The 12,864-nt window shown below is 43.0% G+C and overlaps 1 protein-coding gene across 3 annotated transcripts in view; it reads right to left on the reverse strand.

Annotated features, from left to right (window-relative positions):
- The window catches only part of TCP11L2 (t-complex 11, testis-specific-like 2), a 30,945-nt gene extending 18,950 nt beyond the window's left edge, over window positions 1-11,995 (reverse strand). Inside the window, exons 1-5 of one of the 3 annotated variants that reach the window (XM_005861661.2) lie at window positions 11,785-11,995; window positions 8,615-8,747; window positions 6,753-6,873; window positions 5,545-5,768; window positions 3,087-3,223 (exon numbers count right to left, since the gene is read on the reverse strand). In XM_005861661.2, the coding sequence (XP_005861723.1) occupies window positions 3,087-3,223; window positions 5,545-5,768; window positions 6,753-6,873; window positions 8,615-8,747; window positions 11,785-11,944 (775 nt within the window). In that variant the 5' untranslated portion in view covers window positions 11,945-11,995. Of the gene's footprint in view, window positions 1-3,086; window positions 3,224-5,544; window positions 5,769-6,752; window positions 6,874-8,614; window positions 8,751-11,223; window positions 11,459-11,784 lie in introns of those variants that run through there. The other 2 variants (XM_005861662.2, XM_014535989.1) reach the window with 2 other exon arrangements.
- Window positions 11,996-12,864: the final 869 nt, after the last annotated feature.

The following is a 12,864-nucleotide window of genomic DNA, read 5'->3' on the forward strand; positions in this document are numbered from 1 at the left end:
CAACCATTAAGTCTCAGGAAAACACTGCTAAGAACAAACTATTGTTCAGGTTTCAGATTCAGGTTCTATGTGGGGTTCTAGTTCCCTCGATCCTTCTCTCGCTTTGAAACTAAAGCAACATAGCCCTGAAGTCAAAGCCTTTTTGATGTAGAAGGATCCTGAGAAGTCATCTAGTCTTATATACCTCCTGATGCCAGAGCTCCCTCTGCCAATCCCCCAAAGACATTCAATATCGTGTTGAGAGAGAGGCAGTGTTGCAGTGGTTGAATGCACATGCATTGGGGCAGAAACATAACTGGGTTATCCAGGCTTTACCACTTACTAGCAGTCACTTACGGTTAAGCACCTTAACCTCAATTTCTTCCTTTGTAAACAGTGTATGATAATAGTACCAGCTATTATGAGCTTGAATGGGTTAATAAATGTAGTGTTTGGCATAGTGTAAGGACATGACACTTAATAAGTGCTCAAATAAAATGTAGATAACATAGACTACTATTATAAAAGAGCGGCTCATTCCAATGTTAAAATAGTTCTGGCTGCTACTTCCCTCCCATGGATCCTGCTCGGCCCTACAGAGCTTAACCAAAATCCCTGAGTGACTATCAACAGGGCAGAGCTCATGGCCCACCTGAGTCTCCTTGTTGCCAAGCAGAAGTGCCCAGCTGTTCGATTATTCCTCCTGTGGCCCTCCATGACACATGCTCTCTTTCCTGGATGTTTACAAGCAGCTCCTGCTTGGCTTTGTGTACATAATGCTATCATATTGACTATCTTGACAGAAAAGCTCAGTCCACAAGGGGTGGAATGAGCTGGGTGGATCCCCTAACTCAGCCTGAGACTGTGGTGAATTAAAGTCCAGAGATGGGTTTGCCAATGAGAGAACCAGTTAGCCCGTCTCTTGCCAGCTGTGAAGTTATCAGTTCCTTGCCTGTGAAATGAGGGTATAACAGTATCTACCTCCTTGAGTAATTGTGTGGATCCAAGGTAATACCTCCTTGACTCCCGTTCTTTCTTGACCCCCTCTAGTCCAGTTTTAAGGCCCACTAGTTCACTGACTGCTCCCATCAAGGTTATCAAGGTTACCAAGGATCCTCATGTAGTCGTATCCAGTGGTCAAGCCGTGGCTTTCAACTTTCTTGACTACTTGGCAGCACTTACCACAGCTGCTAACTTCTTCCTCTTCTGAACACTTTCTTCACATGTCTTACGGGACACCACTCTCTCCGGGCATTCATTAACTCTGGTTACTCCTGCACAGTTTCAATTGCTAGATCCTTCTCTTCAGCTCCAAATGCTTTAGAGTCCCAGGTCAGGCCCCTTCTGTATCTACACTCACTCCCTAGGTCATCACATCCAGTGTAATACTGTGGATAAGAGCAGGGGCCGTGGAGTCAGACTGCCTAGGCCAGTGGTCGGCAAACTGTGGCTCAGCAAACTGCTGCTCGAGAGCCACATGTGGCTCTTTGGCCCCTTGAGTGTGGCTCTTCCACAAAATACCGACTTCTGCGCATGGGCCACGAAGTTTCACTCACACTGTATGTGCGTGCCCGCACGTGGTATTTTGTGGAAGAGCCACACTCAAGGGGCCAAAGAGCCGCATGTGGCTCGCGAGCCGCAGTTTGCCGACCACGGGTAGGCGAGTCCCAGCTCTATAATGTACAAGCTGTATTATGCAGGCAAGTGATTTAACCTCCCTGTGCCTCAGTTTCCTCATCCATAAAATAGGGAGTGATTTCCTAAAGTTACTGTGAAGATTAAATTAGTTACACAGGTGAAGAGCTTAGATTTAGAATGTGGTAAGCTTTTATATATGTTATCTAGTTACGTGGCTTCATCTACCATAAATATACTGAGGTTCCCAAACATATATCCCCATTCTCCAATACTCTAGTCTCGTATCTAAAAGCCCACCTGACATCTCCATGTTGATGTCAAACAAGATCTCAGAGGTCATGTGATCTAAAACTGAACATGAATCCATAGCTTCCCCCAACCTTCTTTCCCTTTATCTCCCCCATCTCACTAACAGGTATCACTATTCAGCCAGGTGCTCAGGTGAAAACCTTAAAGTCATCCCCAACTCCTCTCTTTTTCCCCCTCATCCAACTTTCATAAAATCTTGTTACTCCATTCCAAAATACATCCAGAATATGACCTCTTCTTACTACTTCCAGCACTACCACCTGACCAAGCCACCATCATTTCTTGCCCGGGCAACTGCAATACAACATAACTGGTACCCTGGCTTCCCTCTTCGCTCCATATAATCTATTCTTTGTCCGAGAGCCAGAGTATTCTTTAAAAATGAAAATTAGATGTTGTTTCTCTGCTCAAAACTCTCCAAGGACTTCCCATCACTCGTGGCATGAAATCTAAATTCCTCTCATTTCCTAACAAGGCTCTATATGAACTGTTTACCTCTCGTCCTCATCTCCAACCACTCTCTCCTCGCCTGCTCTATGCCAGCCACACTGTCTGCCTATGTTTGTCCAACGTCACAAACACATTTCTGCTTCAAGACCTTTGTGTTTGCAGCTACTTCTGGCTGGAATATTCTTCCTTCACATCTATACATTCCTCTTTCTCATTCCTTGGCAAACTCTGTTGAAATGCTACTTGTGAGAGAGACCTTCCCAGTCCACTTCACCTAAAAAAAACCACAAATACAAACACTCCCCACCCTCATTCCTGCACCATTCCTGTCTGCCCTTTTATCTTATTTTTCTTCATAGCACTTAACAACAAAGCTGATAATATAAGTTTGCCTACTAGAATATCTGCTCCTTGGTGGTCACAACTTTATTGTTTTGTTCACAGCAATGCCCACAGCACCTAAGCAGTGTGTGGGATACAGCAGTTGCTCAATAAATATTGTTTTTCATGCATCAAGAAATAAATAGTGCTTGGCACAGTTCCTGGGACATAGTACACAGCGATACATTTGTGATGTTAATTTTAAAAGTAAAAAAAAAAAGTTTAACAGAAAGGCCAAAATTCTTTAGTGACACTTCTTAAGATGTCAAAAATAAAGTATCGTATTTTCACTTAATTTCAATGTAAATATACAATTATCTTGTACTTACTTGGAGTTTCTTCTAAAATTTCCTGGAACTTAGTTCTCTCATAATCCACCAGTTGGCGTTGAAAATGTGGTCTAAAACTCCTAATTAGAAAATTGGCCATGTCCATATTCATGAGGTCCAGGACATGGAATATCTGCCTAAAAATTTTAGAGTTAAAATAATTAGAGAGGTGATTAAGAAATTAATCTGAAATTCATTAACTTTTACCTGTTTTCCAGACTGGAAAAAAATAAACATCCCCAAATGGTTTTTAAATTCCAATTGCCATTTGGCAAAGTCATTTTTCATAGAAGGCATTAGACATGCATTCCAAATGTATTCTTAATAGCTCTCAAGAGTACTGCTTTAGCAAATATAATACTTCCAGCTGAGCCATTACATCCAGTCCTCAACTGACAGAAACACACTAAGAAGTATATATGATGAGTTTTAACAATGAGACAAAAAGGGTTCAAGAAGAAATTTTCATTTGAAAGCCCCTGAAATGTTAAGGAGTCTAAACGTAGTGTATATGATTTCTATTCCTAAGGGGTTAAGAAAAAAGAAAAGAAAGGATGGAGGAATGGGGTATAGGGAAAAAAATCGTTCCTTTTAGAGTTGGGCAGCCTGGTGCTCAAATCCAGCTCTGTGGCCAGGCACAGGTTAATCTCTTTGAGCCTGTTTCCTCACCTTTGAAAGGACAGGACAAGATCAACCTTAAAGGGATGTTGTGAAGAGTCAATGAGATAATAAATGTAAAATGTAGGGGACAGTGGCACCCAGTGGGTGCTCAATAAATGACCAAGATGAACACCACAGATTTGATATTACACATAATAAGACAATTAGAAGCAAAGATTCTATATCTGAAGAACTGCAATTCACTAGAGCTGAGCACAACTCCAAGGATACATAAAACCCATTTTACAGGTGGGGAAAAGTGACTTTGAGAGCTTATCATCCAAGGTCATAAAGTTACCTGCTACATGCAGTTTTCCTTCTTCTACCTTTCCAATCTATACTAATAATAGAGGAATATGCAAATTGTCCGGGATGCCATCACAGTAACAGTAATGACCGAACAGCAGGCTGTGTGGGGCGACCAGGCTGGCAGGGGGGTTAGTGAGGGACGACCAAATGACTGAACAGCAGGCTGCGTGGGGTGACTAGGCCAGCAGGGGGGGCAGTAATGGGTGACCAGGCCAGCAGAGGGGGGCAGTAAGAGGTGACCAGGCTGGCAGGCGGGGGGTTCATTTAGGAGCAACCAGGCCAGCAGGAAGGGGGCCATTGGGGGCAACTTGGCCAGCAGTGGGGCGCTGTTAAGGGCAATCAGGCAGGCAGGTGTGCGATTAGGAGCCAGGGGGCAGTTAGGGGTGATCAGGCAGGCAGGCAGGGGAGCAGTTAGGAGCCAGAGGTCCCAGATTATGAGAGGGATGTCCGAGGGGTCCGGAATTGGAGAGGGTGCAGGCTGGGCTGAGGGAACGCACCCCCCGTGCACGAATTTCATGCACTGGGCCTCTAGTACTATAATATAAAACTTACATATCAGCGTGGCCATATTCACACACACACAAAGAAAAGTTCCCCTCAAATGCAAAAAGTGATGCAGGCTCCTCCTTCCCCTGGGCTCACAAATAAGCTATTATCTGCAAAGCCAGATTAGATTCTTACTTCCTCAGGGAAGCTGTGGCAGGGATGGTTAGATCCACAGTGTGGATTTGTGGCTGGGAGATGTGTTTCTAGACGGCAACCACATTTCTCAGGCCTCCTTTAATCTAGGTGGGACCATGATACTAGTTAGTCCATACTAGAAGGTGTCACTTGTGGGCCGAGATGGTTAAACACTGGATACACCTTCCCCATGATCTCCTTCCCATTTACCAGCTGAATGTAAAGGACTCTGAGGACCTGGGCAAGGGTGGAGCCAACACAAGAAGGAACCTGAGTTACCAAATGGCATGTGGAAGGTTTCCTGACCAAAAAAACCCTGACTTGGATTGTGGCATGAAGGAGAAACAAATTTGTATTGGTTAAGTCACTGAGAATTCATGGTTATGTGTTACAACAGCGAACATTACCCTAATAAAGAGACCTTTTTAGGTCCTTGACTACGTCCCTGCTAGAGTCTCTATTAACCCTTCTACTTCCCCTTCCACAACACTTACCACAATTGTAATTCCTTATTCAAGGTCTGTCTCCCCACTCAACTGTGAACTCCTTGGGGTCAGGGATTGTCTCTTTTTCATCACTGCATCCCTAATGCCCAGCACATGCCAACTAACAAGCCTGTTAGATCATTCTATCTGAAACTCTATGTACACAGCAAATGACTTAAATTCTTGTTTGTTTGATGTCCTACGGCCAAGGAGTCCTCTGAGAGGCCAGTTATTACTCTGTGTCCCTCAATCCCCACACTTCCCCTTTGTGTGACCTCAGAGGTACTCTAAGAAAAGGCAAGCAGCACAAGTGCTAAACTAACCTCAGCAGCTCCACAATGTTGCCAGTGGCCTTTAACTTTCTGATATCGTCATCTCGCACGGGAGCACACAGCTTTCCCATTGTGCTGATGATATAGTTGGCCAGGCCTTGGATGTCAACAGCACCGTGCTCAGCCTGTTGTCTAATGAGGTCCGTGTCCAAAACTTCACAGATCTGGTTGCGAAGCCGGTTTCCACTACCAGGAATCAGAAAAGAGAGAAGAATCTACACAGGGAAAGGAAAGAAAAATTAGCAGCATCATTACATGAGTAAAGGTTGCCACTTTTTATCTCGATGTCTAGATGACCAAGCTCCCACCCCATATTTTAATGCCCTGGCTGCCACAGAAGTTTATAGGAACTGGGTGGTGGATCAGAGCACTCCAGTGTCTCAACCCTAAAAGAAAGATCTAGCTTCTGAATTAAAGTCTCTCCCGCCCCCCCCTTCCCTGCCCCAGCTTTTCATGGGAAATTACTGATTCTCTCAGAATGAAAGCAACTAGTAAGGAAGCAATGTTACTGAAATAACTTCTAAAGAGTTATAGATAATCTGTGCAAAGAAAGAACAAGTTGCAGATCGTAGCTCCAAAAGAATCCATTGAAGAAGGGCAAATGGAATCCTCCCCATGGGCTCCATTAGTATAACATATTCAGTACATAGCAGACACGGTATTCATACCCATAGCACATGGCAGGAGCACTCTGAGCCAGAGTGCCTCAGTTTCCACCCCTCAAAGCTGTGTGACTCTGGGCAAGTGAGGGAACTTGGTTTCTTTACATGAAATGACAAGTGTGACTACCTCACAGTGTTATGATAAGGATAAATGGACAGTCTACTGCTTGGCACAGAGCAAGTGTCTTGTTAATGCTGGCTAAAACTGTAACTGTCACCGTATTTAGTCCTTAAAATTACCCTGAAAGGACTCAGGAAATAAGACGTAAAGAGGGAGAAGCCATAACCAAACTAGAACTATCTAACTCTAGAGTCTGTGGTCTTAACCACTACTCTGTGCGCTAAGCATCACCCCGAGTTCCCTCCACTGCCTCTTTTCCCAGCTTCCAACCTACTCTAGGAGGTGCAGGAAAAGTTCCTCCCAGGGACTGAACTTGCTCAGTTTTTAAAAAAGTCTCTAATACTCTTTGGAGTACATGAAAATAGTCTTGGGGGGGAGGGGACAATTACTAATTAATACAGACAATGTCAACCTGCCTCTCTGATTTCTTCAAACAGTTTGATAGCGTGGTCATACTCAGGAGGGTCAGCATTCAGTTCCGACTCCAAGACATCCCAGTAGGCCTGGTGGACGATGCGCTTCACTCGGCTGGCCAAGCTATAGGAATGAAATGGACTATTTTTTAAAATGAGCATCGTTTTCCTTGTTTATAAAAGGAATATATTCATAGAAATCTTAGAAAATGGAGAAAAACAGAGAATAAAAATTGGCCATCCCACTATTTCCATTTTTTATGTGTTGTTTTAACAGAGAGCACCCAAGATGTACAATATTACATACTTGTTTCATCATTTAATATTCTGTCGTGTTTCTCCTAGACTTTTAAAATGCTCCCTTCCTATAGCTTTCAATAAGTTCATAAAATTCTTGCCTAAGAAGATGTCAAAATTTACCTAGCTACTCTTTTACACAGATTCTTAGACTTGTTCTAGATTTTTGGGATGAGATGGCAAAGTTGCTCTTTCCTCAACAGCTGAGATTTCGTGGCACAGAACAGAACAGATTGGCCCCAAGGAGACATATACTTGAAAGCCTGCCAATTTCAGCTCCCATGTCCCATTTAAAGTTAGCCAGACCAAACTGCTGAAATAGGAGCTTCCTAGGAAAAGCTCACAATAGAATAGATGGCTGCCTTGCTTCACCCCTTATGTCCATGTCCTAAAATAGGTGCACACTAAAATACACATCCCTCCTGAAGGACACCACTTTGCAACAGCTTTGAGAACAGCACATATTTCCCTGCCCTAGAATTACTTGCCAGTCTCTACACCCCTCACCTAGGGCTGGTATAAACAATCATGATGAAGTGCGGTTACCACAGAAAACCAAACGGACACGCCTACTTTGGCCAGTTATCTTAAACAATATTAAGAATTATTAGGAACAACATCCCCGGGAGCAGGAAGACTGTGATCCACATTTTATATTTTAAAAACTTGTTTACTACTGTCCTACTTTAAAACAAAAAAAAATTCTGAATGGAATAAAATATGTTGGCTTAAGTGATACAGAGAATGCCTCTGGGTTTATAAATGGCACTGTGAGGTTGAAGGCTCAGTGCCATTCCCCATGAGCCAACTTTGCCTCTAAAGATGATTTATCTGTAGTCATGGCCACAAGCCTTTCTCCTCATTGGCCCCGCCGCTGAAGCCGGAGAGGGTGAGAGAGGGTGTAAGGGTGTGTCTGTAACTGAAGGCGGCTTGTCGTGAGGTTGAAGACGGGAGCCTATGCAGTTGTGATTCCCTCATCCAGAGGCTTCGGGGACGTCTCTTCTTAGCATGTTGGCAACTCAGCCGCATTTCCTTATTTTTTCACAATGTAAACGTCAGTTTTTAATAAGTCGATCAGCATATATTTCTTGTGCGTGTATTATATGTCAGGTACTCTGCTAGGTAATAGGGACAGAGCAAACAATACAGACATAGTTCCTCCACTAATGGTGCTTTGGGTCCAATGAGAAAGACAGGCATTGAACATAATATTATAAGGTATCTTAACAACGGGGAGATAGAGGAGGCTACAGGAGACTTTAACAAGGGGATGTCATGTTGTCTAATGGGCTCAGGAAAGTCAGGAAAAGCTTCACCCAGGAAGTGACATAAAAGCTGAGTTCTAAAGATTATGGGTAACATGTACCCCAGAGGAATGGTTTTCAATTCAAGTATAGGACTTTGTTAGAGAACCAGATAATGTTTACTCCCATTCAACCTTATACAAGAATTTCCAGGAATCAGTGTGAATATGTGCATGCGTGCGCGCGCGCGCGCACACACACACACACACACACACACACACAATCTGCAGTACAGTTTATGCACAACAAACATCTCTAGGTTACCTGTTCTCAGGGAGGGCATCTTTTTTCAACTGAAAGTTCTCATTTACAGCAATTTCGTGAACAAGAGTCATGTTTTCTAAGTTCCTTGCTGCACCCATCACTTCGTCAAACGTTACAACCCTGGGAGGGCTTGCTGCTGAGAGAAAAGCAAAGACCAGTGAATGTTGTGGAAGAGAAGTTGTCATCCAGTGAAGCTTCCTGATGCAACTAGAGTGTAAGTTATTCCAACATATATTTTCAGGGTTTTATAAGTAAGGAGACTATATACTAAAATAGGTGGATTTTCCTGCTTAATATTTAAGACTTCAAAAATTTAAGAACTCCTTTGATAGCTTCAGTTACTGCATTGATAAATTTTCAATGTTTTTGAGGTAATCTTATTAATATAGGCTAACTTAAATTTTAAATTAAATCATCTCATATTTGTGCCTATATTTGTATTTATTACATATAATATACAGGAAATTGATGACTACTTTTTATTTTGTAATTCATAACTCTCATTAATTTAAGCAGACTTAATATGAAATAACTGACTTTAAAACTATAATTTCTAAAAATATAGGCAGTATAGCAAAATGCTTAGGTTTGGTTCTAAATTTTGCCAATTGGTAGTTATTATTTGACTTCACTGGGGCATAACTGACCTCCTCATAGGGCTGATCTGGGATGATTAAATAAGGTAATTCTGGTAAAAAAGAACACAGTAAGAACTCAATAAATGTAGATAATTAAAATAAATCTGATAAGCTTCGTAATGTACTTCTCAGAAAGAAGTAGTAAATAATCAATCTATTTATTTCTAAAGATTGTTCTTTAAAAATTATCTAATAGCCATGGCCGGTTTGGCTCAGTGGATGGAGCGTCGGCCTGCGGACTCAAGGGTCCCAGGTTCGATTCCGGTCAGGGGCATGTACCTTGGTTGCGGGCACATCCCCAGTGGGGGGTGTGCAGGAGGCGGCTGATCGTATATTTAAAAAAAATAAATAAATAAAAATAAAAATAAAAATTATCTAATAAATCAGGCCCTTTTGGCCCTGACTGGTTTGGCTCAGTGGATAGAGCGTCGGCCTGTGGACTGAAGGGTCCCAGGTTCGATTCCAGTCAAGGGCATGTACCTTGGTTGCGGGCACATCCCCAGTTGGGGGTGTGCAGGAGGGCAACTGATGGTGTTTCTCTCTCATCAATGTTTCTAGCTCTCTATCCCTCTCCCTTCCTCTCTGTAAAAAATCAATAAAAAATATATTTAAAAAAAAAATCAGGCCCTTTTGAACTCACTGTTGGAACTCTTAGCTCCTATTAACTAAAAATCATTACCTCAAATAACAGTACTGACTAGCAATATTTTGCTACCTAAGATAATATTAAGAAGAAGAGGATGAGGAGCAGGAGGAGGAAGAAGAGGGAATGGTGATATACAGAATTAGTAAAACCCTTCTTCAGGATTCCTAGGTACCCTTTTAGAGGCATCAACCCTGAATATCGTATAAAGAGTACGAAAAAGCACAGGAAACTGGGTGGCTGCTAGCAAATTCTTTTGCCAATTCTCTGTCCCAGTAAGAAATCTCTTTAAGGCCTAGCCATTTTGGCTAAGTGGTTAGAGCATCGGCTTGCTAACCTAAAGGCCCCCGGTTCGATTCCAGCCAAGGGCGCGTACATTGGTTACAGGCTCCTCCCTGGCTCGGGCCCTGGTTGGGAAGCATGCAGGAAGCAACCAATGGATGTGTTTCTCTCACATCGATATTTCTCTCTGTCTTTCCCTCTCTCTTCCACTGTCTCTAAAAATCAATAGAAAAATATCCTCAGGTAAGGATTAAAAAAACAAACAAAAGAAATCTCCTTAAAAATGTCTGTACCCTTTGGTCCAAGAATCCAATTATATCGAAAGAATTCCTGAAAAGGCTTTATGCACCACCAAGGTATTCATAAAACACTATAACAGCAAAACAAAACAAAAAACCAATGAACTAAATGTCCAATGATAAATCAATGGTTAAATAAATATAATCATATTCACTTGATAAAGTAGTAAGTAGTCATAAAAACTATGTTTTAACAATATATTATCATGAGTAAATGCTTGTTATAATTCAAAATGAAATGTCTATGTGAAGAATGAAGATATGACCGATCACTTCCAGCTGTCATCTTCAGATGATATCATAGGAAATGTTTTTTTCTCTATACTTATCAACTCTCCAATTTTTAAAAATGAGAATGCACAAATTGAAAATAAATACAAATGAACTAATTTTTTTGAAGTGGGCATCTGATCATATTAAACATTAGTTGCTTTTTTCTGCATTTGCTTTGTCAGCTAAGGTGTTCTATTTTCTATACAAAATGCCAATTAAAAAAAAAAAAAGACAAACACACCTGTTTATACAACTCTAGCTCCCACACACACAAAAAGGGGAGGAAAAAGATGTCTCCCTTCAGCAGGGCCACTCTGTTTTTCTTTCCTTTTAAAAAAATCTTTATTGTTAAAAGTATTATATATGTTCCCCTTTTCCCCCATTGACCCCTTGTAGCCTGCCCTCCCCCTCCAGGCCTTCACCACCCTATTGTGTGTGTCCATGGGCGAGGCCACTCTTTTAATGCTTTCTCACCCTCCAAGTGTAGTAATTCTCCTCATGGGCACTTTTCTGGGGTGATTTGCACAATAGTTTTTGAAATCAGCAGGAAACTCTTCAGATTGTTTCACTTCCTCCATGACCCTTGAATTGGGGCAACTTTTCTTTCATGTAAATCAGAAATGATCAGAAAAGACCAATTTGAATTTATCCTTGAATGTGGTCCAAGAAGTCATGTCAAGGACTGGGTTTCCACTACTGAGAAAGACAGGTGGGGTGGAGCTATAGTCAAACAATTGTGCTAGTACGGGTTCACTGAGCGTCTTTAAACCTGAACCAAAGCAGACCAGAGACAGAGATGAAAAGAAAAAATGGGCAGGTTGTAAACTTGCGTGGCTATTTATTCCCGAGAGTCTGCACAAGGTAGCCGCGGGGCCCCCGCAGTGCTATTCCGGTAGATGTAGAAAGAAGGGAAGTGTACCCTCTGATCTCAGGCCTTTCTTAGTTTTAGAACCTGGCACACAGGCACACAGGTCTGGACCCTTCCCTCCCTGCGCCGCCCCCACCCATCCACTCCCTCCCGCATCGTCAGCTTACAGGCAGGAGAGCTGGATTTGCTGGAGGAGTCGCTTGTGAAGCTCTGCCTGGAGCACTCATAGTCACTGAGTGAAGCCATGCTTTCGGAAAACCGGGAAGAATCTGAGTCGCTCGGCTGGTCCTCACCCACACACTGCTTCTCGCCACCATTGAAGGGCATTTTGTGTCACTTGAGTGTGGGGTAAAGAGATGGTACCTGCACAGACAAACAGGCCCTGTGTCAGTAGTCTGTGGTACTTCACCCGTGGTGCCTCCGTGTCGCAGGTGTCACAGTGTTGGAAAGGCGCCCAGAAGACGGCCCCTGCTTCCCATAGCACCCCAGCCAGGCTATCAGTAGGCCTTCAAGACTGCCTTCCGGAAGAGGGAACCACAGCCACAGGTGGGAGCTCACTCAAGACATCTCAGTGTGGCTGTGGACGCTCAGTAACAACGGGTTCTTAAAGCACAGAGTGCAGAACACAATCTCTGCGCCTGGGCTGCTAAATCAGGGGAAGGCAGGAGTAAGAGTCTGGGGCTCCGAGGTCAGACTGCCTCGGTGTGAAGCTCCTTCAGTCTTTTGTCATGTGGCCTTGAGGAAGGCACTGAACTACCTACCTCATCAGTAAAACTGGGCTGAAAGACTAATCGTAGGATTACTTGAAGATGAAATAGGACTCATGCAAAAGTGCTCTGACCCTGGCCGGGTGGCTGGCTCTGTTGGTTAGAGCATCATCCCATACACCCAAAAGGTTGAGGGTTCGATTTCTGATCAGGGCACATACCTAGGTTGTGGGTTCTATCCCCCGGGCAGGGCACATACGAAAGGCAGCTTGTCGATCTCTCTTCCCCCAACCCCTTTCCCTTCCTCTCTAAAATATCAATAAAAACATATCCTCGGGTGAGGAAAAGAAAGTTCTTAGTACAACACTCAGCTGTTAGCTATTGCTATTGTTCCTGTCTTTGTTTGAAATAAAATATTTTTGCAATCAGCCTCATTCCTTGTCTGTGAGCCTCCTGGGGAAAGGAGAAGGCTAATTAAAATCTCCAACTGCCCAGTCATTATGTTCTTCTCCATTCTCCCAAGAACTGCCAGGATATGAA

Source organism: Myotis brandtii, unplaced genomic scaffold, assembly GCF_000412655.1.
Source record: "Myotis brandtii unplaced genomic scaffold, ASM41265v1 scaffold155, whole genome shotgun sequence".
NCBI lineage: Eukaryota > Metazoa > Chordata > Mammalia > Chiroptera > Vespertilionidae > Myotis > Myotis brandtii.